Here is a 27353-nt window from a genome sequence, read left to right on the forward strand (position 1 = left end):
TTATTTATTTATTTATTTATTTATTTATTTATTTATTTATTTATTTAAGAGAGAGACAGAGAGCATGTGAATCTCAAGCAGACTCTGTGCTGAGTGTGGAGCCCAATGTGGGGCTCGATTCCACGACCCTGAGATCATGACCTGAGCTGAAACCGAGAGTCGGATGCTTAACTGATAGAGCCACCCAAGCACCCCATGAAGTGCGTTATGCCCATCTTGTAGGCATGAGGAAGCCGAGGTCAAGAATGTGACTAGAGTCACATTGGCAGGAGCAACATTCCAACCAGGTCAGACTCCTAGCTCATGTTTTTAAAGGAACCATCCCCTGAAGAGGAGGAGAGCAATGGCGAAAACTGGGGTCAGACAGGTAAAATGTGACACTGTTCATCTAGCGTCCAGGGGTGGGGCTGCCCTGACCATGGACTTGACTATTCTATGGTGTACATGGGGCACAGGGTTTCAGACCATAAAATAGCAGTCATGCAGCATGTCACCTGATTCAGCTGACTGCAGCTTCCACCAGCCAACTGTTGAGTCAGCTCTACCCACCTTCTCCTGCAACTTCCCTTCAGGGAGAGAAAGGCCTGCTCTAACTGTGCTAACACCCTGAAGTCTGCTCTATGCATTTCCCTTGGGGCCTGGGAAGCATGAGCCAGATACCAGGTATCCCTCAGACTGGGAAGCTTCTGGCACTCAGAGGACCAGGCCTTAGATCCTCTGGACCATAACGTGCTACCACCTTTCAAGACCCTGACTGGATGGCCTCCTAGCCTCCTTTCTCCATCATCATGGCCTCAGACTAACACTAGGCAAAGAAGGGGAGCCTACGTCTGAAATGCATATGATTTGCTGAGCTTACCTTTTCATCAGAACCATTTTTCCAATATTGCACATTATAAACCCACAAGTTATAAATATTCCTCATGGTCCATGTTTCAGGTTCATTCTCAATTTTAGGGGCTAAGAAACGCATATGTAAAGAATTAGCAAGTGCTTCTACTTGCATTCCAGGTGGTCCAATCATGGCTAAGAGGAAGAGAACAAAGCAAAATGACAGTCAAAAATCACATTTTAAAAACATCAACATTTATTTTTCATAACTGTGCAGACCAACTGGTCGACTGAAGGACCCTGGTCTTTGATGTAAGTTTGCTACGACATTGATTGACATGGTCAAGGAAGGTAGTTGGATTTTGTTTCTTAAAAAAAAATCTGATAGCCTTTTATTAATCAAGTTTAGTCCATTTACATTTATTGTGATTTCCGATATTTTGTGTTTTCTATAAAGACTTTTTTTTTTTTTTTTTGGTGGTTTGTTCCTCTCCTGTTTTTGATTTCTACTGGGTCGAATTTTCTTTATTTCCTTTGCTGGGTTGGAAGCTACAGATGGTATTTCTACTACTTTTAGTGTCTAACATACATAATTAATCATACACGCTTTCCAAAAAAGTCTGTAGCTGTTTCTGCCCAGATGCTCTTTTATTGGATATTCATGTGGCTAGCCCCTTTGCTTCGTTTGGGTCTCGGTTCAAATGTCACCTCCTCAGAGAGAATTTTTTACCACCCTATGTAAAGAGCAGCTCCCAACATATCCTGCCCTGGTACCTTGCTTTATTTTCTTGAGAGCCACAGTCACATCTGTCATAAAATATGTTATCTATTTGCTTATCTGTCTTCCCCCCATTAGAGTGTATGCTTCCTGAGGGCCGGGATTTTGTCTTGCTATTATAGCTTCTGCACTAAGAATGTGCCTGGCATATAGTAGGTGCTCAATAATAATTGTACAATGAATAATAAACATCTCTGGGCAACTGTGCTATTTGAGTTATATCCTGTTTTCTTCTCTGACTGCTGTTATTCTTATTTTTATTTTTTATTTTTTGAAGCTGTTAATGGGACTGCTTCCAGCATTTTACCTTGTCTTTAATCTGCTGGTAGCTAAGAACCAGATAAGAAAATTTGTCAGATATCTTTTCAAAGCAAGTATAAACAGATTCTTTGTGACTTCTTGCAGCACTTTCCTGTCATAGAAACTTCAAGAGGCAAGGATCGAAAGTAGGGTAACTGTTGCTAAGAGCATAGACACAGGGGCCTCAGGGGCCTGGCTCTGAATCCTTACTGGGCCATTCCTTATCTGTATGACCTTTGGGCAAGCTGCTTTTCTATTCTGTATTAATTTCTAAAGGGAATTTCCGCAGATGGGCCCAACATAGGCATTGGAACCAGCCAGGACCTGGTAAGTCAGCTAGCAATTACAGGAGCAGAAACCTGTACTATGTTTTGGAAATTTGACTACTGCTAAGCTGCTTGTATTTTTTTAATGTTGATTTTTCTTAGCTTTTATAAAGATACCTTTAGAAAAGATAATATAACTTTGATAATTTCTGACTCCAGAAATAAGAGTTTTGTTGTCAAGCCTAGGACAGAATTGGGAAAGAACAGAAGGGTATCCCAGCTGCATTCCCCACCAGGGAAGGCAAAACTGTGGGAGCCATGGGAGTCCAGAGCAGGGAGTGGTATAAAGACCCCGCACCGCACAGACACAATCCTTCCAATGCTTTCCTGGAGCTTCTCCTTGGAAGGCTGCACTTGAGTCTTGTTCATGAGGTTCTTGTCACCCCTCATCCTCTTACTGTCTCAATTGCTATAAGGTGGTTTCATTCATTTCCAATTCCTGATGTTCTAATTATGTTCACCTCATGACCTCTGGTGAATCCCCATGACCCCCCAGATCTAACCTGGGAACATTCTTTCAGATGCTTACCAGCCAGCCTGACCCAACACATCTGTCATTAGTCGAATCCATTGCTCTGGCCTTCATTCTGGGGAGGCTGGCTGTCTACCTGGTTGTCTTCCTGTCTCTATACCTGCCTCGAATAACCTTTATTCTTCTGCCTGTCATGTCACATTTCCTTCTATCCTGACTCCAAACTGACTTCCTCCCAGAAAATGTACTACATTAATCCTTCCAGTTCTTCTCATTAACAACACTGGCCTCAACTCATTCTTCACCCATAAGGCATTAATGTTAATAGATTTATATTTAATTATTGTATTAACTTTATGACCATCCCTTCCTGTCTCTCCCACAGACTTCTTTCTGGCCATAGCCCTCCTTATTATAACCCCTACGCTCCTTGTGCAAGGCCACCGACTCTGTGGGTGCTCAAAGAATCCTCCCTGACCAGGCTACCCCATGGGGAAAGAAAACCAAGGCATGATGATGGCATTACAATGAAATGGAAAAGAAAGTGGCTTACTGTCATCCACAGGACAGAAGGTGATGTTTACCCAGTCTGAATGCTCATCTGCAAATTCAGCCCTGACTCTCAAGGTGTGATCACCATACTTGGAAAGACTTGAGAAATCACATTCCGTCAAGGCAGTACTTGTGCATATATCTTGGAATTTCCTATAACTGTAAAATCAGAAAAATAAAACCATGAAAATTCTCACTTCAGTCTCTCTGGGGCTGATGGGTGCTTTATTAACCCCTACTACCAAAGGATAATGTAGGATAATGTGAGAAAAATAAACTGAATTCTTAATCATCACTTTTGATGAATAGCATGCATCATTTATATGAGCATTTCCCCAACTGTGCTCCATGGGATTTCAGTGATTCTTGAGATATTATAAGTAGTTTCAAAAATAACCTGTCCCTGGGTGCCTGGGTGGCTCAGTCGGTTAAGCATCTGCCTCCGGCTCGGGTCATGATCTCAGGGTCCTGGGATGGAGCCCGGCATTGGGCTCTCCGCTCAGCAGGGAGTCTGCTTCTCCCTCTCTCCCTCTCAAATAAATAAATAAATAAAATCTTAAAAAAAAAATATCTGTCCCATGGTCAAATGATTTGGGGCAGAATCAAAGTTAAACATAAAGAGGTGTCTGTCTTCATAACAGAACTCCCTCAGTGACTTTCATATCTTAATGAGCACGTGCCTCTCCAAAATGGGGTTGAGTCTTCAATATATTTGACCAAGAAAGCTTCCCTCCTTGATTATGCTGTTTATGAAAGCAGAGGGACATGGTCTGTGAATACTGTATACACAGATTAGCTAAATAGTGTCCCGAAAATGACTATTGCTGCAACTACTCTGGAAAAACTATGCAACGATTTGTTCTTATACAGATTTGTTTTATACAATGTGTTTAAAACAGAGCTCCAGCCCTGACACCTACCCCTGAAGGGAGGGTGGCAGAAACGTGAAGTTGAAGAAGGAAAAGGATGTCTGGGAAGACCGACAGGTGTGTGTGACCACCTCGCGACCACCTGAGGAGGTGTAATCAGCTCCACCTGACCCGAGGACACCCAGGCTCCTGTCTCGCAAAAAGGGGGGGTTTGGCCTGACTGGTTCCTCAGTGTACCTTCCTCCGATTTGGCCGCCCTTAGAGGTGACAACGAAAGTGATAAAAATAGTAACAGCCCACTTGTCAAGCAGGGCAGGAAGTGTTTTTTATCTGTATTACCTCACTGAATTCACAAGCCCAGGAGGGCAGAATGGGGATCACTCCTATTTTATAGATGGGGCGCAGGTATGGAGAACCTAAGAAACTTGCCCAATGGAGCTGGGATCGGTTTGACTTCAGAGCCCACAGTCTTAAGCCCACACCTCACCACGTTCTTGGCGATGCCCAGAACAATTTCTGGCTAAAAGTAGGTAGAGATAATTGGGCTCAGACTATTCTACAATCTGCTCTTTTCATGTACTATACCACAAACATTCGTCAATCAACTCTTCATGGGCTGCCTAACATCCCACCATTTGGAGACTCCAGGGGTCACGGCACGAAGCGGGCTTCCCCACACGTGGCCACTTCCTTCATTTAAACTAGCGTGTCAAGTGGCTGGAACATGGAATATTCCAGAAGTTGTTTTGCAATAACTTCTCTCTCCCCAGGTCATTTTTATGGCATTTAAAAATATTTTTCTCTTGGGGCACCTGGGTGGCTCAGTCATTAAGCGTCTGCCTTCGGCTCAGGTCATGATCCCAGGGTCCTGGGATCGAGCCCCGCATCGGGCTCCCTGCTCAGTGGGAGGCCTACTTCTCCCTCTCCCACTCCCCCTGCTTGTCTTCCCTCTCTCACTGTGTCTCTCTCTGTCAGATAAATAAATAAAATCTTTAAAAATATATATATTTTTTCTCCCCATTAAATAGGTCATATAACCCATTCTCCACATTTACATCTCAGGTTTTCAAAGATGTTTCCATAGTCAAATCACCAATCCATCCTCCCAAGCACGCCTCGGGTCACCCCTGCCCCACGTACACATATAAGAGAGTCTGTTCTACCCATCCTCTCAAGCTGAATTCTAAACAAATCTTTCACAAGCTATGGAAAACAGTAATCAGATTTTTCTAGATCAAATTTCTTGATCTAGACACAAGGACACCCCCAGCACATGCTTTGTTTTTCCCAGCACATCTCATGCTCAGTCTGCACTTCTGTGCTAAGGATACCTGACTCTTGGTTGCTGGGAAGCCACTAGGAACTCGTACCTACAAGATGGACATCCCAACCAAACACCTCTACTACGAGGGCACAGAACAGAACAACAAAGGATAAACGGATGGGGGGAGAGAGAGAGGGAAGTTAATTTTGCACAGTGAAATATCTAGAGCTGTCAAGACTGCAGAAACAGACATGAAATTATCAAACCAATCAGTGGTAGAAAATACACAGCAGGGAAAAATCAGCGGCAGAATCACCTGTCCTAAATCCTTGAGTAAACTGACAAATTGGACTAAGGATTGTAGGTCAGATGAAAGCCCTGCCCCAACGTTAAACAGCCAACCTTGATAGCTGTAGGTGGTAATGTAAAAGATTATCCTTGCTCTTTGGAAATTCACCATGAAATATTAAGGGGCAAAGGGCATGATGTAAGACAGAGAGAGAGGGAGAAAGGAAATGTGGCAAATCTTAAAGATCGGTGAATCTGGACATAAGCTATTTGGAAGTTCTTTGCACTCTACTTGAAATCTTTTTTTTAAGATTTTATTTATTTATTTGTCAGAGCGAAAGAGCACAAAGCAGGGGGAGCAGCAGGCAGAGAGGGAGAAGCAGACTCCCTGCTGAGCAGGGAGCCCGACATGGGGCTTGATCCCAGAACCCTGGGATCATGACCTGAGCTGAAGGCAGACGCCTAACCGACTGAGCCACCCAGGCGCCCCTGTCCTTGAAATGTTAAAATGTTCTGTTAGCGGGGAATTACTTCGAACTAAAAAGTGCCCAAAAAAGTCAACAAAGACTATCTTATTCATCTTCCTACGTCTTCTCTGCCTCAGCAGGCCTGGGATATGTTTGTAAAAGAAATCTGGAGGAGAAGGAGTGTGGGATTAATGGGATCTGGGACCTTGTTTCCTCCTGCTTCATCGAAGGGACTGCCTATCTTTGTATGTTTCTGAGTCACGTTGGAAGCAGGTGTGTTGGCTTATCACCCATTGGCCCCCTGCTGCTGTTTGCACTTGGCATAAAGGTGCGTCACCTGCATGCAGCCGGTGGTGTACGATGGCAAGCTGCTGAGGGAGGGCTGACAGAGGGAAAAACTGACCGGCAGGGCAGGTCCTGGGAGGTCAGAACACCACTGAGATAATTGTCTTGCTGACACTCACCCTTCCTTCATAAGCCTCTGATGCTTTCAGAGGCTAGAGCTTTTCACAGCCAGTAGCTAGCTGTCTTACTTTCAATTTTAGGACACAGCCACAGAGTAACTAAGCACCCACTATGCAAATCATCTGCACCCCACAGCACGGCGGTGTTCTGTTATAATGTGCTGGAGGGGATGGGTGGTAGCACGGCAAGGGCCAACCTGCTTTGCATACCTCAGTTTTCCTGGATGGCTCCCACTTGCAAATCGTTGACTTCGAGCAATACTGCTCTCCTAAGTGGGGATGATCTCAGTGACATTTTTTCTCTTAAAAAACATCAATTGTGACAAATCCTTGTGTTGCAATAGGCTACCACTATGGCCAATGACATCCTCAGCCACATGATCAAATGTCCCGTACATACCAGTGGCTCTGTGGTCATCAAACGGTGAACCATCCCAACAAGAAAAAGTAAAAAAGACTTGTATCTTCTCAGAGAACAGAACTTTCACAAGAATTTCTCGGACAGAAAGAAAAAGGTCAGCAGGGAGGTTCCCTAAGGGCTGTCATGGTCATGCAGGTGAGAGCAGTCAGACTCTCTCTTGTGGTCCAGCCCAGTGACCAGCTCAGGGCCTTCCCTCCAAGAGCACCCAGACTCACCTTTGGTACTGAGCTGTGAAAGTCAGATTTCCTTTGGGAAAGGCAGGCAACTCCCACTGTAGAATGTTCTTGAAATTAACTGACTTCATTCTGACGTTTTCAGGAGGTGGCACCATTCCTAATGCTGTAAAAATAAAAGGGAAAAGTCTGCATCTTTGTTCCTCAAAAAAGTTGCACAAGTAAATGACTATATCCAACACTTGGGTCTCCCCTATGGCTCCATGTCTTCAAATGGGCATGTGGGTGAAGGAAGAAGAGACACACATTAGCTGTACTGAGGAGTCTGGATTTTATCTGAAGAAATGCTGGGGTGGGGGTGGGGGGTGTTGGAGGTTGGGGTGGGACAGAGAGCAAGAGTGAAATAGGGACAGATGGGGTGACCAGGATTTGGGTGATGGGAGAAAGGTGGGGCAGATGGATTTTAGATATATTTCCAGAGGTACAGACTCTAGACTTTCTGATACTTTTGGTGTGGAGAAGTTAATATTCATTCCTGGCTTAAGCATCTGATGCCCTGATTGGGGCTGGGGGCAAGGACATCAACAGTCCCATTTTAGCTGCATTAGGTCTGAGATGCTGGAGACAGATGCACACAGGAATGTCCCAGACAGCTGGAGAAAGGAGCCTGCGCATAAAGGAGAGACCTGGGCTAGAGGCAGAAATCATTTTAAACTTTTTAATAGAAAATATTAAACATACACAAAAACAGACGGAAGAGTATGATAAACCACCACCGGCCCATCACGCAAGGGTGCCAACAGAGATTCACATTTGAGTCACGGGCCTATAGCTGGTATTTAATGCCAGGGTTCTGCTGGTATCCCCTACAGGGATAGCGTGAGGGGAGGGCGGAGGGCCTGGGCAAGAACTGGGCTATACAGAGATCTGGCAGAGGTGGAGGATGCTAGGTAGAAACAGCCCGAGAGGTAGGAGGAAAACCAGGAGCCTGTGGTATCCTGGAAGGCCAGGGATGAATTCATCAGAAAGCAAGGAGGGGCCCGTCGTTGTTTGAACCCAGGCAGGAAATTTAGAGGAGGGCAGAAAAGGTTTCAGTGGATTTAGAACTCCGAAGGCACAGAGCTGTGGAGTTGAGGGGCAGACCTCAGATGATGGGGTGCTGAGGACTGAATGGGAAGCCCTGACGGCCGGACCCGGCACCCGATCACTTCCAGTGCGCCTCTGGGGTCCGCTCAGGGGTCGCCTTGGGGCCATCGCTGCCGGCGTCGTAGCTCGGCCTTCAGTTCCCAAGCGCACGTCGGGCCGTCGCCCCCTCCCCGCGGACCCCTCACCTGACATCAGGAGGCAGCCGCCCAGCCAGCTCCGCAGGCTCCTCGGCATGGCGGCGCCGGGAGCCGGGCGGGCGCTCGGCGGGGGGGGCCGCGGCAGCTGCCGGGCAAGCGCCCCCGAGCCCGCGCCCCGAAGCGCCGGCCGGTCCACCCTACCCCGCGCCGAGGCCGCTTCCGGGTACTGGAGGGGCGGGGCGAGACGAGACCCCGCCCCCTTCCTGGGCCCCACTCCGGTCGGAGTCCAGCGCCTCGCTTTGCTGCGGGGAGAGGGCGGTGTCCCCGGGGCCTGGCGGGGCGTAGGGAGACGCGGAGGGAGGGGACCTTGCTTCCCCCAAAGCGGGGGGTGCAAAAGACCAGTAGCAAAACTGTACGTACAGTGCCCCGATTGGGGAGACGCCTCCCCCAACATTAAATGCATGCTTTTCCAAGTTAAATAAATACACTACAACGCCCACCCAGAGATTCTATCTGGGGTTATGGGTGGTGGTGGTTTTTCTTGACACCATTCAGTATTCCCCAAGTTTTCTCCAGTGAAAACTTTCTCCAAGTTTTCTCTATGATCCCCTCTGCCCGCAAATAGGTTGATTTTAAAGCTCTCCATTAGCAAAGACAGTTTGAAAGGGTCTTCTTTACCCCCTCCCACCCAGGGATAAACACCACACAAAACCAAGTCGTTTATGGGGCAAAAACTTGTTACTTTCACAAGACTGCTTGAGAGAAGTTTAATTTCCTCTTTCAAAGCTTGGGCAGTGGTGAGGTTGGAAAACCCAGAGCAGGGTAAGTACAGAGTGATGTAAGGTACTGCTTGAGGTCTGACCACCAGGAACATAGCCCCTGAGGATGAATGTTCCCTTGGCCCCTCCTGGCACTGGCACACAGAGGGACTTTTGTTTAACCCTAGAGATGCCAGCAGAACCACAAAGCGGCTGCATTTTTACACTCTCTAATGAGAAACAACTCTGAGGACATTACCAAGTTTTATTAAAAAGTATTTATCCTTCACCAGCTTCAATTATACAAAATATAAAACACACACACACACGCATAAAAGCTATAAAAAGGGTATTCCAAAAGATCACTCTGGAAAGCTTTCAAAATATGAGAGATGATTTAAGAGGGCAGAGAATTGAACTGGTCACATGAAAAGGTCCCCTTCCTATGGAATTTCATCATGTCATTAAATAATCCCTTCTCCTCTCACATCCCTCTTTTGAGTTACTTTTGAACAGTCATAAAAACAATCTCTTCAAAGTCCTTGACTAGGACGCATAATAGTTGTTTTCCCCCTTTTGAATTGATCTAGAAGAAAGGTCTGAGAAGCCTGCTCTTGGGGCAAGGGGAATGAGATAGGAGGTCCCATAGAGTTGGTTCACCCTGGGGGCTTCTCAGGGTTGTAGCACCTCCACCAGAGTCTTCATTCCTATGTATCTTCTAATATTTCTCCTAGCACCACAGGATCTTGGAGATTACCTAGTCCAATCCCTTTATTTCCTAAATGAAGAAACTGAGGCTCAGAGAGGCTAAGCAAAGTACCCAGGGTCACACAGGGAAATAGCAGCAGAGTCAGACCTGAGTCCCAGTTCTTGTGTGGTTTGTTACATGATGTTCTAGAACTTCCCTCCCTCCCCCCCCAACACAGGAACTTTGGTCACACATAGGACACTTGGAATCAGCGCACACATCACTTCTTAAATTGTTAAATAGGCTCTCCAGAAATTTTGTGACTTATCTCTTCTGAAGACTTTGAAACAATTTTCCATTTGTTCTTTTTTTTTTATTTTAAAATTTGGCACTGAGATTCTATCCCCCTCTCTCATGCAAATGTTTCCTATTAGTCACCTGCCTGATGCTAGAGTTACTGATGTGTGTGAGTTTGTCTTCCTCACTCAGATTGAGGAGGGCTGGCCAAGTGGCCGAGAGCCAAATTCTCTGAGTGTAGGTGACAGACTATTACATGTGGGAGGAGCCCTAGACTGGGCTGGACCTTCCCTCCTTCCAACATGTGCTTCTGTTTCTTTGTGGGTCCCCTGCCTTTCCCTCCGGCTGCCTTCCCTTCCTCCTCTTTTCCTGCCTGCTTTCTGGCTCCTTCCTTGAGCCTGCTGGACTCAACACTGCAGACTGCTCCTGCACCTGCTCAGAACCCCGCTGAGTGTCTTTCTTTTCTTTCCCCACTCCCACCCTGGCTAATTTCATTATTTCCCAGAAATCTTGCAGGGCCCTGGACCACCCCTGCAAACCACATGTAAACAAGGCACTGAAGGATCCGCAGGTCCGGTTCCAGTTCCGACTCCTCTCCCACACTGGTAATTTGCATAGATGCCGTCACCAGGAACCCCCCCCCCCCCCGCATACCGCTTCCTCCCTCCCCCCCCCCCCCCCCCCGGATTTTTTTGAAGACCCCCCCCCCCCGCCCCCCCCCCCCCCCCCCCCCGCCCCAGAGGAGCCGGCCGCAGTCTCCAACGCTTTCCCTGGGGAACATTGCAGACCACAAGGGAGGAAGTGACAGTGCAGGGGGGGAAACCGTGAAGGTATTGGTCAGTCCACGTTCATTAAATATTCTGGGGGTTCATCTCATTATATAGCCGTCCCCGATGTCAACATCTGACTCAGAACTGTCACTTTTATCAGAGAGCACATCTTCAGGCCACGGGCACTCTGCAGAGGGGGTGGGGGAGGGTGGCTGTGTCCCTTCCCCGTGGGCCGCCAGAAAACTTGTTTCCAGTTGATGGGAATCCTCGAGGTCGAACGTCTCTTCTGGAAAACTTGGTAACCCTGGAGGGACTTCTGAGTCGTCATCGAGGGCGCTCACGAACACAGAGCTTAGATTTACATTGAAGGTAATTTTGTCCCCAGCCTCTTCCGTGGAGCTGCTGTCCTCCTCGGAAAGGGGGTCCTGTAGCAGCTTCCCTCCCACCTCGTAGGCCCCACTTGCGCATTCCGACCACCTGGGGCAGGGCCCTGGTGTCATCGGCGGCTCAGAGTCCTGCTCAGACAGGTCAGCCTCCTCAGTGTTGGGCTCCAGGCAGTCCCCGCACGTGGCCAAGGAGGCAGAGGTGGGACGGAGAAGCCCACCCATTAGCCCATGCTTGGTATAGCCACCGGTGCTTGTCACAGGGTCTGCGGCTTCATCATTGCTGTCACTCTCGTCGTCGTAATTGTAATTCCATACCTTCTTCTTCCTGTTAACGTGAATCACCTCCACGAAAGCCACTGCTTCCACTGGTGGCATCTCAGGGAATACCCAGGCTGACGAGTTGTAATTCTTAAAAAAAAAAGAGAGAGAGAGGGGGGGAGAGGGAGAGAGAGAGAGAGAGAGAAAGTATCAATTCTGTTTGTTCTGTACTTTTTGACATAATAAAACTCAGTAACAAGAGCTAACAGTTACGTAGTGCTTACTTACTATTTGCCAGGCGCTGGTCCTAGTGCTCAGCCTTATAATGCATTTTACCCTCACAACCGTGCCATGAAGTGGGCTTATGCTTCTTGTTCCCATTTTATAGGTGAGAAAACAAGGCAGAGAGGTAAAGAAACTTGCCCAAGGTTCATGAATAGTGAGTGGGGGAGGCTGGATTTCAAGCTAGGTAGGCTGCCTGCAACAGGGACGAGGTTCTGACTTCTACTCCTTCCTACCCTGCTCCCCTCGCTGCTTCTTGCATGTCAGGGGGATCGATCCATTTAGATTCTGGATTGCCAAGACATTCTTAAGGGGTGTCAGGGAACCGTGAGTGAGGAGAGTCGCTAGGAAGCCGATTCCATCGGGGTTCCCTGGACTGGAGGACCTCAAAGGTGGAGAAGATCCCTAAAGAGTCAGGGGGGTGAGAATGGCAAGACTCACAGAGCTCATTCTGTTCCAGCTCTTGGGACAGAGCACAGCCAGGATACAGCTGAGCAAGGCGAGCGCTGGAGAATACAAGGCAGGCTGAGTCTTGCGCTGTTGGTGGATTCTGTCTCTAGGTTAACTACGGTGAGGCTAATGGGGAGGAGGTGGTCAATCCTGAATCGTCATCGGCATCGTCTTCCTCTCTATTCTCCTATGCCTACCTGGGTTGCCCAATTTGACAAACCTGCTCTTCCCCTACTACCCAACCCAGCCTTGGGGTGAATTTTTCTATTGGGTTGTTCATCTTTTTTCTTACTGATTCATAGGAGCTCTTTATATAATCTGGATGCTGATTATTTGTTGATTATTTATGTTATTATGATTATTTGTTACATATATTTTCCCCTAGCCTGTGGTTTATTGCTTTACATCATCAACGACATTCGATGAAAAGAAATTCTTAATGTAAAAAAAAGTATCGATGTTCTTGCTTTATGGTTCTGCTTTTTGTGTCGGAGGGAATCTTCCTTACCCCAATGTCATATAGAATCTCCTATCATGCCTCCTAAACCTTTAACAGTTTTGCCTTTCACAGTAGTCTTTAATATACCTGGAACTGATATTTGTGTATGGTGTGAGGTAGAGAGACCCAATTTCATCTTCTCCCAAATAGATACATTTATTGACCAGCCAATTCTTTCCCCATGGCAATATCTACTCATCATTAGTCATGTTTCCATACGTGTGGGTCTGGTTTTGGGCTCTCTACTTGACCATATCTTTGTTACTGTCTTTCGATAAGGTTTTATAATTTTCTCCACAAAGGACCTGTAATGTCTTCTATTAGATTGATTCCTTAAATGTTTTAAGAATATTTTTTATTGCTACTGTAATGGTATTTTTATTTTTATTTATTAAAAATTTTTTTTAAAGATTTTATTTATCCATTTGAGAGTGAGTGAGTGAGCAAGAGAGCACGAGCAGGGGGGAAGGGCAGAGAGAGAAGCAGACTCCCTGTTGAGCAGGGAGCCAGATGTGGGGCTCAACACCAGGACCCCGAGATCATGACCTGAGCGAGCTGAAGGCAGATGTTTGACCAAATGAGCCACCCAGGTGCCCCTGTAATGGTATTTTTAAAAAACTATAGGATTCCACTTAACTGTAGGATTCCAAGTTCAAAACCAGGTAAAACTAATCTATGCTGTTAGTAATCAGGACAGTGGTTATTCTTGGTGGGGGGTACTTACTAGAAGGTGTCAGGAGAGAGACTTCTGGGCAGGCTGATTATAGTCTCTTTCTTGATTTAGGCATGAGTTACATGGATGCACTGAGTTCGTGAAAATTCACAGAGTTTTACACTATGATTTGTGTATTTAATTTCTTGGAAGTTGAAAAGCAGCTTCATGTTTATTTTTATTTTGATTATTTCATATGTACCAACTCTGTTAAACTTATTAATCTTTTTTTTTTTTTTAAGATTTTATTTATTTATTTGAGAGACAGAATGAGAGAGAGAGCACATGAGAGGGGGGAGGGTCAGAGGGAGAAGCAGACTCCCTGCTGAGCAGGGAGCCCGATGTGGGACTCGATCCTGGGACTCCAGGATCATGACCTGAGCCGAAGGCAGTCGCTCAACCAACTGAGCCACCCAGGCGCCCAAACTTATTAATCTTAATAATTGATCTCTAGATTCATGTGAAGTTTTTACTTCACCGGTTGTATCATCTATAAATTATCTTTTTTTTTTTTTGGCCGGGTGCTTGGCGCCAGAAGTGAGAGCCCCTCGGGGCTATAAATTATCATTGTCTCTACCCTTACTCCTCCGACTTTAAGATCTAGGAGGGCAGGATTTTCCCTCTGTTTTGTTCACTTTTGTATCCCTAGTGCCTAGAGCATGTGGACACATGGCAGATACTCAATAAATATTTATTAAATGCAAACACCAAAAACCCAAAAAACCAAAAAAAACGAAAGAAGAAAAAAAATTAAAAAAGATGCCATTAAAAATTTTTAACATGTATTCTTGAGTAAACACATATACACAAATACACTAGGCATTGAGTGTTCTGTTCTGCCATTCCTAGAGTTTTACTTTTTTTTAGTCATTTACCCTTTTTCCTTTTATTTTTTTACTACGTTCAGTTAGCCTCTGTATAGTATACATTATTAGTTTTTGATGTAGTGTTCAGTGATTCATTAGCTGCGTATAACACCCAGGGCTCATCACAACACCTGCCCTCCTTAATACCCATCACCCGGTTGCCCCATCCTCCCACCCCCCTCCCTTCTGTAACCCTCAGTTTGTTTCCTGGGGTCTATAGTCAGAGTAACAATTTTTAATGGAGGAATACTAGAAAGACACAAGTTATCAACACCTCCTCGCAGTACTTGGGTCAACACAATAAATAATGCTAAGTATGTATATAAACTTAGCATATAATTGGGACGCATCTTAGGAGGGGGAGGAAAGTCTCCAGGAAGACTTAGACGGAGGATTAGTAACCAGTTTAGGTAATCCAGGCAGGAGTTTATCTAGGAGGGAATGGGTGTGGTGCGAAAGGCCTTTTTATCTCAAGATTGTGGTGAGAAATAGGAATTGGAGTAGGATTTGCCTAAAACCAAAGGTATTTTACACCGAGGATAAAAAAATGTCCATTCTTGGAGCGCCTGGGTGGCTCAGTCGGTTAAGCGGTTAAGCGTCTGACTCTCGGTTTCAGCTCAGGTCATGATCTCAGGGGCGTGGGATAGAGCCCTGCACTGGGCTCCCAGTCAGCGGGGAGTCTGCTTGAGATTCTCCCTCTCCCTCTGCGCCTCCCCCCTCTGCGCACCCATGCATGCTCTACACCCCCTTTCTCAAATAAATAAATAAATAAATAAAGTAATTAATTAAAAAAAAATGTCCGTTCTTGAAAGGCAGGGATCACAGTGTGGATGAAACGCAGTACAGAGCCATCTACGTCTCCTAAGGCACAGCCAAATGCCGGCTGGGTTCAAATACCAGTTGTAATTAAAATCTCCCAAAGCACAAACACTCCACCCAATAAACAATCCCTCCCCCAACTGGAACAAATAAGAACAAGAAAAAGAAGAGTACAATTTTATCGACCGTGGAGGAATATTTAAGTATGTGGTTGTTAAAAAATGAGAAGAAAAAGGTGAAATGAGTTCAAACAGAGCAACATGAGATCTTTCTGACTGAAAAATCATAGAACGACTATGGAAAGACAGCAATGGGATACAGAAAATGATACATAATGGGCAGATGTGTCAAAAGCCATGAGGAGGTTTTGGAAATATGTAAGATCAATCCCCAGACTTGTCTGAGTGGTTGAGGCTCTGAGCAGAAAGCGTGCACCTGGGGAAGCACAGACAGAAAAATGAAGACAAACAGAGGCGCTGGTTTCACTAATAATTAAAGTAACACAAATGAGAGCAATTGCTGGTAACCTTTATACACACGATACATGAACCAAAGTTGTAAAAATGATTAATCAATGTCAGCAGAGCTTTGGAGAAATGTGTAAAATGTGTATAACCACATGTCGCCACTGGCAGTATAAATTAATCCTTTATCTTTTTTTTTAAGATAAATCCACCTGTGTACATGTTCCACTGACATAATCCAAACTGAAAGATGATCTTTACAAAAAATGTTAATGAAACATGTTGCGTTATTCATCAAGGCCAAAGAAGAAAAAGAAAGGAAAAGAAATCATTTCAAATGCCCTACAGCTGGAAAATGATTAAGGGAAAGATAATACGTTAATGACAATGGAATACAAGACGATCATTAAAAATATTACGTGGGCAAAGTATAAACAGAAAACAGAAAATGGAAATATAGACACATATATATTGGGGTATCATTCAGTGATAAAACAGCTTCGTGTTTTTAGAAAATGGGATTTTTTTCTGCTGTGAAGATATTTGAGAGTATAATAAAAATCCTTAAATTACAATAAAAAATAAAGATAGAAACTTAAAAAGAGACTACATACCAAAACTTTGGGGAAATCACTTCTTAAGCATATATAACCAACCCGTTTCAGTATTATTATGGTGCTTATGAAGACAGCAGCTATGAAAAACATAGTAACTATTCCTCCTATTTTGGCAGATTCTGATGACCCTGTTGATGAAAAATGAAATGACTTTATTTCGAAATAAATCCCAATTAATGATCACAGATGGGAATGAACGCACATCGGGCTGATGATGGAATGAGGTATCAAAGGAGCAGACGTTCGAAAACCCATTTGTTAAACACAGTAGAATGGAAAGTAATCCAAGTATACATATTTTCCAAGGGTGAAAGTGGCAGATTTTTCACAGTAAAATGTCTTCCAGTTTCTTTCTTTCTTTTTTTTTCTTTAAAGACTTTATTTATTTATTTGAGACAGAGAGAGAACACAAGAGGGGGTTAGGGGCAGAGGGAGAGGGAGAAGTAGGCTCCCCGCTGAGCAGGGAGCCCGATGTGGGACTTGATTCCAGGACCGTGAGCTCATGACCTGAGCTGAAGGCAGATGCTTAACTGACTGAGCCACCCAGGCACCGCTGTCTTCCAGTTTCTAATGATGTTCTATGACAACACTCTCCAACACAGTAGCCATGAGCTGCACATGACTATTTACATTTCAATTACCCAAATTGAGGGGTGCCTGGGTGGCTCAGTTGGTTAAGCGTCTGCCTTCGGCTCAGGTCATGATCCCAGGGTCCTGGGATCGAGCCCCACATTGGGCTCCCTGCTCAGCGGGGAGTCTGCTTCTCCCTCCCCCACTCCCCCTGCTTGTGTTCCCTCTCTCCTCTCTCCTTTTTTCTCTCTGTCAAATAAATAAAATCTTAAAAAATTCTAAATTAATTACCAAAATTGAAACGAAACCCCACCAAACTCAGTTTTCAGTCATCCTGGCCACATCTCCAATGCTCAATCGCCACCTGTTAGTATTGTTAAAAAACAAAACAAAACTCCAGGCCCAAAATGGAGTCATTTATGCCTGGCCCACGCCACCACACTGGGGCTTAATATCTAACCTGATTGTATTTTCAACCTCCCCCAGGACTATAATCTTAACTGGTCATTCTGGAATTCCCTGCTCTGCACCATGAGGTAATCCACCTAATATAGTAAGACCCCTTTGTTCCCCAAAGGGTGGTGACTTCACTTGAAAATCCTTTTTTCTGTGTGATTTCCTTGTCCTGCCTTTAAAAACCTTTCCTTTTCCGTAGCCCTTTGGAACACCTCTCTACCTGCTAGATGGGATGCTGCCCAATTCCCAAATCGTTCAATAGAGCTAATTAGGTCTTTAAAATATACTTGAATGTCTGTTATTTAACAATATGCCCTACAGGTGGGAAGAGGTAGAAAAGAAGAATTTGTCTGAAAGAAAGAACTGGATCACTCTGAGGCTGGACTTCGGCCACACCAGGGTTCTTTTTTTTTTTTTATTTTTTTAATTAATTAATTAATTAATTAATTAATTATTTAAAGATTTTATTTATTTATTCATGAGAGACAGAGAGAAACAGAGGGAGAAGCAGGCTCCCAAGGAGCAGGAAGCCCGATGCGGGACTCGATCCCAGGACCCTGGGATCATGACCTGAGCCGAAGGCAGATGCTTAACCATCTGAGCCACCCAGGTGCCCCACACCAGGGTTCTACCGAAGCCACTCTGTCCTACTGAGTGCCCCTTAAGTTTCTCATCAAAATTCCTTTTGGAAAACTTCAACCTTCTGACTGCAAGTAGCTTTTTAAATTTTGTTTTCCCATCTCTCTGCGGCAATGTAAGCTCCACGAGGTCAGGGATGTTCAATTTTGTTTGTTTTGTTCAGGGCTGTCTCCCCAGCATCTACAAGAGAATCCAGCATATAGTAGGTTCCCAATAAATATCTGTCAAATGGATGGACACCGCTCTCCCTCAAGGCCTTCCTGAAAGAGCCAACCAGTTAATTTAGGACCTGACCAGAGGGGAGACATTTCTCTAGATCTCTAGACTAAACTCTCCCCAGATGAGCACTCCCCTAAGATAGCAGTGCTCACCCCTGAGTCTGAGGAAGTTAACACCAGTCCCAAGTTGTCCGTCAAGAATCTCCCACCATCCGAACCTGTCTGGTTCCCAAGCTGGGCTAGTTGAAGGTAGTTCAGATGGCAAGTCTGGACAGTGAGGAGTCCATGTTATGTGTACCTACTTGGTTCCTGAGTTTCAGACAATAAGAATTGAGACATCAAATATTTGGATCGTGAGTGACACCTGCACTTGCACTGTCTTGGGTAACGATACAAGAAGGGAGACTGATTTAATATGCAAAATGATGTGTTCACACCAAGTAAAGATGAAATGACAACATGCTGTTGCATGACCGCTTCTTAGTGGGTGAGACAGAAAAGTCAGGGAGAAACTGGGTCACCACAGAGCATGTCAACCTCCAAAGAACGCATGCCTTTGGTCCCAGACTTGCATTCGTCTTCCAGGTGGGGACTGAGTTTCAGCAAACCACCGTCTGTCGTGTCATATTACTAATTTGAGTTTTTATTGGTGAGATTGTGATTTATAATAATAAAAAATATATATTTGGTCTTTGTCCCCAGTTCCTGGCACGGGGCTCTGAAATTTCCTAAGAGATATGAGCAAGGAAAGTGAAGGAATGTCGCTTATTGTTCCTATCCAAGCCCCCGTGACCACACTTGAGTTTACTGTTAAGGAGATGACTTTTGGAAAGCCACTAAGGATGGAGGCTGGTTGCCAGGAGAACCAACTGGTGATTAGAGGGCTGGAACTTTCAACCCCACCCCTGGGCCTCTGGGGGCAAGAGAGGGACTGGAGGTTGAATTATTGTCAATGGCAAAGGATTTAATCAGTCCTCCCTTTGTAATGAAGTCTGCATAAAACTCTCAAAAGACAGGGTTCCGACAGCTTCTGGGTTGGGAAGTTGGGGGGGTGGTGTGTTTGCTCTAAGAGGGCAGAGAAGCTCCCTGCCCCTCTCCTCATGCCTGGCCCTAGGCGGCCTGGGTCAGGCTGTTCCTGAGTTGTATCTCTTTGTAATCAACCAGCAAAGAAATTGTTTTCCTGAGTTCTGTGAGCCATTCTAGCAAATTATCAAACCCAGGGAAGGGCTTGTGAGAATCTCCAATTTACAGCTAGCCGGTCTGACACCCAGGTGGCAACTTTGAGCTGTAACCGGTGTTCGAAGGGGCGGTGGGGGCAGTCTTGTGAGAATGAGTCTCTACCTCCAGGTAGGTGGTATCGGGACTGAGCGAAATCGAAGACACAGAGCTGGTGTGGGAGGATTGCCCGGTATGGGGAAAGCCCCCACACCGACGGAACACAGGAGTATTCCGTGCGTGAGGAGGAGAAAAATAGTTCTCCATTCAATTGGTTCTGTTTATAAGACCATGGATTAATAATAATAATAATACAAAATATCTGGTCTTTGTCCCTAGTTGTTGGCACAGAACATCAATTTCCTGAGTGAGAGGAGTGTCTTTTGGGGACTATATGCGAGTCTATGCTAACGAGGCGAGCTAAGGCAGGGTGCTGGATAGCTCCAGGACAGGGGCTGGTCACCAGAAAAACCAGCCTAGTGGTTAGAGATTAGGAACTTCTGGCCTCACTGTCCTTCAGGGAGGGGAGAGGGGCTGCAGATTGCATTTAGTCACTAATGGATGATGATTTAATCAATCATGGCTATGTAATGAATCCCAGTACAAACTCTGGACAGCAAGGCTTGGGGAGATTCTGGGTCAGTGAACACATGGAAGTATTGGGAGGGTGGTGCCCCCTGACTCCAAGGGGACAGGAGCTCCTGCCTTATTAAGTCTGAAGGGAGGTTGTGGGAACCTCTAGATTTGTAGCCAGGATGGACATAAGTGTGGGTGGCCAGGCTTGCAGCCGGCACCCGAAGGGGGTGGTCTTGGGGGACTGAGCCCCTTCACGTGGGGGGCCTACACTAACTCCAGAGAGTGTCAGAAATGAGTCGCATCACTGGACACATAGCTGATGTTGGAGAATAGGTATCAGGACATAAGTATGCAACTTTGTTTGGGGTTCACATTTTTGTAAGAGCTAACGGCCTAAGGAATTTATACGCAAGTTTAGGTTTGCCTGTATTTAACTGACACTATAATAATGATTTAAGCTAATGCTTTCCCCTTTAAAGATACTTTAAGGAGATACTTTTTCCTTTAAAATTGCATCATCCAACCCTGAGAAACACAGGAGAGTAAAATCACAGGGAGCACCTTCGTGCGCCAGGCGCCAGGCACTGTGGAGCCTAGTTCCCTTAACCCACAAATCAGCCCTACCGTTGACTGTTCTTCCTTCTGTCTCACCTTATTGTCTGTCATCTGGTAAATCAGAACGTTAAAGAAACTCTCCTCGGGGTTGGGAAATTCAGAGAGGCTTCTTTGGTGGAGATTTTCACTTTTGGCAAAACAGAGACCTAGTTACTTCCTAGGCAAATCAGCGGCAGCGAATGTGCCTAAGCCTGATTGTTCTCACTGCAAATTTCTCCATTCGGCGGGGAAGGATTGGGGACTATGCTGTTTACTATTCTGACGCCTTTGCAACAGAAGGACTTCTCAGCCTTCGTCAGGGACTATCTCAGTCACACTGGTGAGTTTTCCTTCCGTCTGCGAGCTACAGCCCACCTTCCTGCGAGGCAGGCCACATCAATGAGCCACACCCAACCTCCATAATTTGACCCTCTGATATCTCTGCCTGCAATTGTTTCCAACAACTCTGCCTCCTCCAGCCCTTGGCTTGAGTAATGGCCACCCTAAGGGCACCGAGAACTGAATTTCATCCTGCCTCCCTGAAATAGAGGCATTTCCACTTCAGGAGGATCTGACTTTATAAAGGTAGATATGGACTGTCCCTCTGGTATGGCACCTTCAAAGTGACTCCAGCACTTGGCTGAGACTGACCAATAGAACACATCTCCGTCCATGCTCCATGACTTTCAGATTCTTCTCATTAAATAGGTTTTCCCGCAGAATAAAAGCAACACATGAATTTTTAAAAACTTATACCTGTGTCCTGTGCAGGTTGAAGGAGGGTACATTTTACTGGAGATCTATGGATTGCTCCCAGATTTCTAGGCTTAAAATAAACAGATACACAGTAGTTTGTGTTTGGAAGTAACCCGTCGATGACGTAAGTGAAATTTCCAGTGATGTTTTCATTTAGTGTGGGGTTATGCTGTGAAAAGAAGCAAAAAATCAGGAAGACTTTGAGAATTTCATTTAGAGGCAGGCTGGAAAAGTCTCTTTGGGGATTCGTCTTCAAATCTTAAACAGGGATAGAAATATTGTGGGTTTGAAAGGAAAAAGGATTTTTAAGTTATTTGGGCCCAGCAATTGATCACTAAACTGCATGTACGTGTATACCATGCACACTTTCAAACCATGAAATCTAGTCTAGCAACTTCATTTTATAAATGAGTAGAAAAAGTTTCAATGAGGAATAAAGGTTTCCATGACGTCATTTTTACAAGACTATTTTGTCTTGAGTTAAGATAACCTAGCAAAAGTGAGAAAATAAAAAAGATTATCTTTTCTCATTAATGATATGTGTCTACACTTCAGAAGTACTTTCATATATATTAATGAATGTGATTATTAAAATGGTCTGCAAAGTTGGCGTTATCCCCATTCTCCAGACGACGAAACTACCACTCAGAGTGGTTAGGTAACTTTCCAAGGCCACACAGCTTGTCTGTGGCAGAACTGTGGTTGCTGTCTAATTTCTTATGTTCTCCCTTAAAACACCTTGCCTCTTCCTTCCCAGATAGTTCTGTTCCAGTTTGGAATTAAAGAGATGATACGAAGGTTCTTTCAAGAAAAACAACTTCTGCGTAACGTAAAATTGGGATTTCAGCAGTTCAAATACGGCCTTCTGTAATAGTGTTTTTCAGCAACTTTCTGTTTAGAAGGAGGAAGAATTAAAAAAAAAGAAAAAGAAAAAGTCCTAACGAACTAAAATCTCATGCATGGCCAAGAAGCAATGAAGAAAAAAAGGGGGAGAGAAGTAGAAACTGCCTGAAAGAGGAACAGCCAATGGTAGCTGAGAGTCAGAATATCTGGGTCCCACACCTGGTGTCGCCACTGTGTGATCTTGATGAAGACTGCAATGCTTGCTTCCTGTTTCCCTAAGCAAACAGATATGCCTCTGTGCCTGACAATTTTGCCTCCCTCACTGTGCCTCGGATGCCCAGTCCCTGCTCTGAGCCAAGGCCAACCCCTTCTTGTGCTCATGAGATTCCATCCATCTTCATCTCCTCAACAACATGGCTCCACCAATCCCCCTGGAACATTCCATCTGCACATGAACGTGCTGTAACTTCTTCCACTTTAAAGTGTCCCTCCTTGACCCCACTTTCCACCACAGAGTATCTCTCCTCTTTATAGAAAAACTCCTTAGAAGAATTAATTAGCTTTCTTCACTGTCTCCAATTTCTCGCTTCCTTCTCCTTCTGGAATCTACTCCTACCAGATCCTCACCCCAACACTCCATCGAAATCACTCTTATCAGGGTCACCAGGACTTCCATGTTGCTAAATCCAATAGTCAATCCACAGTCCTCGCCTAACGTGTCCCATTTATAGCATTTGACCCAGTAGATCACTTTCTCCTTCTGGAACTTTCATCTCTCAGCTACTAGGACATCACTCTCACCTACTTCTCCTCCTACGCTGTTGGTTGCTCCTTCCCAGTCTCTTTTGTTGTTTCCTCATTTGCTAGATCTCTACATTTTGAGTCCTCTGGAGCTCTGACTTTGAACATCTCTCTGCATATCCACTTCCAGGTGATCTCATCTCGCCTCAAGGTATCAATACACTCAAAGAAGCCGATGACTCCCCTGGACATCTCTCCAGCTAGAAGCTCTCCCCTGAACTCCAGACTTGGAGCCTTTAACTCCTGCTCAATATCTCCTCCTGGATGCCTTGTGTGCACCTCAAATTTGACATACCCAAATCTAAGCTACTGAGATTCAACCATCTACCTCCTCCGTCCGTAATCTACCCCATTTTAATGAATGGAAACTCCATCTATCCAGGTGCTCTTGTCTCTTTGTTCACTACACCACACATTCAATCCATCCAAAAATACTGTCGGCTCCACTTGCAAGACATATGTAGAATTTGACCACTTCTCATTACTGCCAAGGGACCAAGTCACCACCAGCTGTCATCTGGATTCCACCAGTAGCCTCTTCTTTTTTTTCCCTTGATCTAATTTAGTCCAAAGACCATTTTCCTTTAATGACGAAAATGCTCATTAACCACCATTTCCCCCTTACAGTGTTGTCAATATCCTAATAAGCATAGCCCTCTTATTTTAGAAATAATAATCTCAAACAGAGTTAGAAGCTCATGGGTTGAATATAAATTAGATGTGACTGGATTATGAATTTAAAGAAACTTGATATAGTCTCCGAGCTACATAAGCTTATTTCTTCCCTCTGTTATTTTTGTACCCTTTTCCTTTTTTTTTTTTTTAAAGATTTTATTTATTTATTTGAGAGAGAGAGAATGAGAGAGAGTACATGAGAGGGGGGAGGGTCAGAGGGAGAAGCAGACTCCCTGCAGAGCAGGGAGCCCGATGCGGGACTCGATCCCGGGACTCCAGGATCACGACCTGAGCCGAAGGCAGTCGCTTAACCAACTGAGCCACCCAGGCGCCCTTTGTACCCTTTTCCTAATCAAAGGATTAGGGTGTTGATTATAATCCAAGTGGATATTATATTATACGATTTGCTACTTCCTATTGAGTAACTGCTATCATAATAGCCTCTTAACTGGTCTCCTACCTCTCACCTCCCTCTCTCCAACTGTGGCTCCTATGATCTATTCTCAGTACACCAGGCAGGATGCCCTGGTAAAGCCTTCAGTAGCTTCATGATACTCCGAAGACACAGACTCACAAAGCCCCACAAGATCCGGGCCCCATTGCCTCCCTGACCTCACCTCCTTCTATTTTCCTGTCTTGGTCACTCCATTCCGGCTCCCTGCTGTTTCTCAAATCCACTGGGTCCACTCCAGCCTCAGGACCTCTGACTTCCAGTGCCCTCTGCCTGAAAAGCCCCTGCCCCTGATAACTTGCAGGCTGGTATTACGGGCAAGGGTTTATACTTGGCAAAGGGCTATGCCCATGCAAGCTGCTCTTACGGCAGAGTCTACTTGCGCTCACTCTACCATTTGGAATTTTGCCCTAGTGTGTGCTAAAATGAGCCTGTTCTCTTGGTCTACACCACACTCCTTTCTCTTTCCTGTGTGTCCCCCAATGTTGTGCATGTGACTTATTCTTTGAAAGAAGACCACACTGCTAGGCTAAGTCAACATATCTCCACAATGAAAGAACTATGGAGACTTCTTCCCTAAAGTCAGACCCCATTGCCTCAGACCCTTTAGCCTTAATTGTTCTAGTCATTACAAATGTCTTTTTTTTTTTAAAGAAGAGAGTCAAATACATTCATGGCCAACTCAGAACTGTTTTGACCACTTACCTTCTTGACAATCCCCCCTGACTGTTCTTCGATGATGAGTGATAAGTAAAACTGTAATACTTCTCCATCTAGTATCTTGGGAATGACAGGTGGGAAATTCACATTGACGTTAATGTGGTCCGTAAAGTCAACAATATCAAACTCTGGTGGTTCTAAAGATACTGTTTAGAAAACAAAATCAGAAACAAATCCCAATGTCTAACCATATCGCTCCCAGTGCTGTAATACAACCTGACTTCTTGACAACTACATTCTCTTTAACCCGCCTATGATCCTAGTTGAGGCATGGGTTGTATTTTTTTTTTTTCTTTAATTGGTAGAAAACTGAGAACAATAAAAGTGATGTGATTTGCTTAATGGAGAAATGGAGGACAGGTTTTGGGATGGAAGTCAGTCTTTCCCAATTTTCAGGCTGTATTCTAAACATGAAAGTAAAAATGACTTCTTCTCGTATTACAGTAATACCCAACCATTGTAGAAATAGCCGAAAACACAGTACGCAACTGTCCCTGAATGTGGTTAATTGTCTTTTGTCTACTGTGTGTGTGTAAATATATATACATATGTATATAAACTGAACTAGTGTACACACACACACATACACACACACCCATCTAAACTAAGATTAAATCATTCTTACCCACAGTTTTGCATGTTATATATTGCACCTAACTCATTTCATAAACATATTAATGCATATTTATCTCCATTGAGGGCTGGCCAAATGGCCTGTGGGTTGGATTTCTGCACAGCCTGCCAGTTCTGAGTGGTTTTTAGTTTTAAAAAGGGTTGCAAAGCAATGAAAGAAGAATAGGTGATATAGTGTATGATGTGTGGCCCATAAAGTCCAAAGTATTTCTTTCCTGGCCTTCTACGGAAAGTTGGCTGACCCCTGATGTTCATCATGACTTTCATGGTTGATTCTATTCCCCTAAGTGGCTGGTTGTACCATCATTTAACTGATTTGCTGTTTTGAACATGAGATTGTCTCTAAATTTTCTGAATAGAATCATTGCATCAATGAGCATTCTAGAAGCTAAACTATGACATTTATCCATGATTGTTCTTTAGGATGAATTATTAACGAGGAATTCTGGATTAGAGCAAGCAGGTGTTAAGGTTTTAACACATACTGCCAAATGTTTTCAGAAAGACCTCACCACAGTACACTCACTGCATTTCCTCTAAACCTGGGTATTTACATATTTTTCATATTTACCATCTTTTTTTTTCTTTTTTCCTTTTTTTAAAATTTTATTATGTTATGTCAGTCACCATACAATACATCATTGGTTTTTGATGTGGTGATCCATGATCCATTGTTTTTGTACAACACCCAGTGCTCCATGCAGTACGTGCCCTCCTTAATACCCATCACCGGGCTAACCAATCCCCCCTCCCCCCTCCCCTCTAGAACCCTGTTTGTTTCTCAGGTCCATAGTCTCTCATGGTTCATCTCTCCCTCCAATTCCGCCCCCCCATTTTTCCCTTCCTTCTCCTAATGTCCTCCATGTTATTCCTTATGTTCCACAGATAAGTGAAACCATATGATAATTGACTTTCTCTGCTTGACTTATTTCACTTAGCATAATCTCCTCCAGTCCCATCCATGTTGATGTAAAAGTTGGGTATTCATCGTTTCTGATGGCTGAGTAATATTCCAGTGTATATACGGACCCCATCTTCTTTATCCATTCATCTGTTGAAGGGCATCTCGGCTCTTTCCACAGTTTGGCTATTGCAGACATTGCTGCTATGAACATTGGGGTGCATATGGCCCTTCTTTTCACTACATCTGTGTCTTTGGGGTTAATACCCAGTAGTGCAATTGCTGGGTCATAGGGTAGCTCTATTTTTAAATTTTTGAGGAACCTCCACACTGTTTTCCAAAGTGGCTGTACCAACTTGCATTCCCACCGACAGTGTAAGAGGGTTCCCCTTTCTCCACAACCTCTCCAACATTTGTTGTTTCTTTCCCTGTCCATTTTTGCCATTCTAACTGGTGTAAAGTGGTATCTCAGTGTGGTTTTGATTTGGATTTCCCTGATGGCTAATGATGATGAACATTTTTTCATGTGTCTGTTAGCTATTTGTATGTCTTCTTCAGGGAAGTGTCTTTTCATATCTTCTGCCCACTTTTTGACTTGATTATTTGTTTTTTGGGTGTTGAGTTTGAGAAGTTCTTGATAGATTTTGGATACCAGCCCTTTATCTGCAGTGTCATTTGCAAATATCTTCTCCCATTCTGTGGGTTGCCTCTTTGTTTTGTTGACAGTTTCCTTTGCTGTGCAGAAGCTTTTTATCTTGATGAAGTCCCAAAAGTTCATTTTTGCTTTTGTTTCACTAGCTTTTGGAGATGTATCTTGAAAGAAGTTGCTGTGGGCGATGTCAAAGAGGTTACTGCCTATGTTCTCTTCTAGGATTTTGATGGATTCCTGTCTCACATTGAGGTCTTTCATCCACTTTGAGTTTATCTTTGTGAATGGTGTTAGAGAATGGT

General features: G+C 44.6%; 2 protein-coding genes across 3 annotated transcripts in view; both read right to left on the reverse strand.

Moving 5' to 3' along the window:
• The window catches only part of IL10RB (interleukin 10 receptor subunit beta), a 20493-nt gene extending 11796 nt beyond the window's left edge, over window positions 1–8697 (reverse strand). Inside the window, exons 1-4 of the mRNA XM_021677993.1 lie at window positions 8537–8697; window positions 7248–7371; window positions 3261–3418; window positions 860–1026 (exon numbers count right to left, since the gene is read on the reverse strand). Of these exons, the coding sequence (XP_021533668.1) occupies window positions 860–1026; window positions 3261–3418; window positions 7248–7371; window positions 8537–8585 (498 nt within the window). The 5' untranslated portion in view covers window positions 8586–8697. The remainder of the gene's footprint in view (window positions 1–859; window positions 1027–3260; window positions 3419–7247; window positions 7372–8536) is intronic.
• A 2269-nt stretch (window positions 8698–10966) lies between these two features.
• The window catches only part of IFNAR2 (interferon alpha and beta receptor subunit 2), a 27169-nt gene continuing 10782 nt past the window's right edge, over window positions 10967–27353 (reverse strand). For both annotated transcript variants that reach the window (XM_021677994.1, XM_021677995.2), the window contains exons 5-8: window positions 24854–25014; window positions 21379–21547; window positions 16352–16482; window positions 10967–11795 (exon numbers count right to left, since the gene is read on the reverse strand). In XM_021677994.1, coding sequence (XP_021533669.1) covers window positions 11100–11795; window positions 16352–16482; window positions 21379–21547; window positions 24854–25014 — 1157 coding nt within the window. In that variant the 3' untranslated portion in view covers window positions 10967–11099. The remainder of the gene's footprint in view (window positions 11796–16351; window positions 16483–21378; window positions 21548–24853; window positions 25015–27353) is intronic.

Source organism: Neomonachus schauinslandi, chromosome 1, assembly GCF_002201575.2.
Source record: "Neomonachus schauinslandi chromosome 1, ASM220157v2, whole genome shotgun sequence".
Taxonomy (NCBI): Eukaryota; Metazoa; Chordata; class Mammalia; order Carnivora; family Phocidae; genus Neomonachus; species Neomonachus schauinslandi.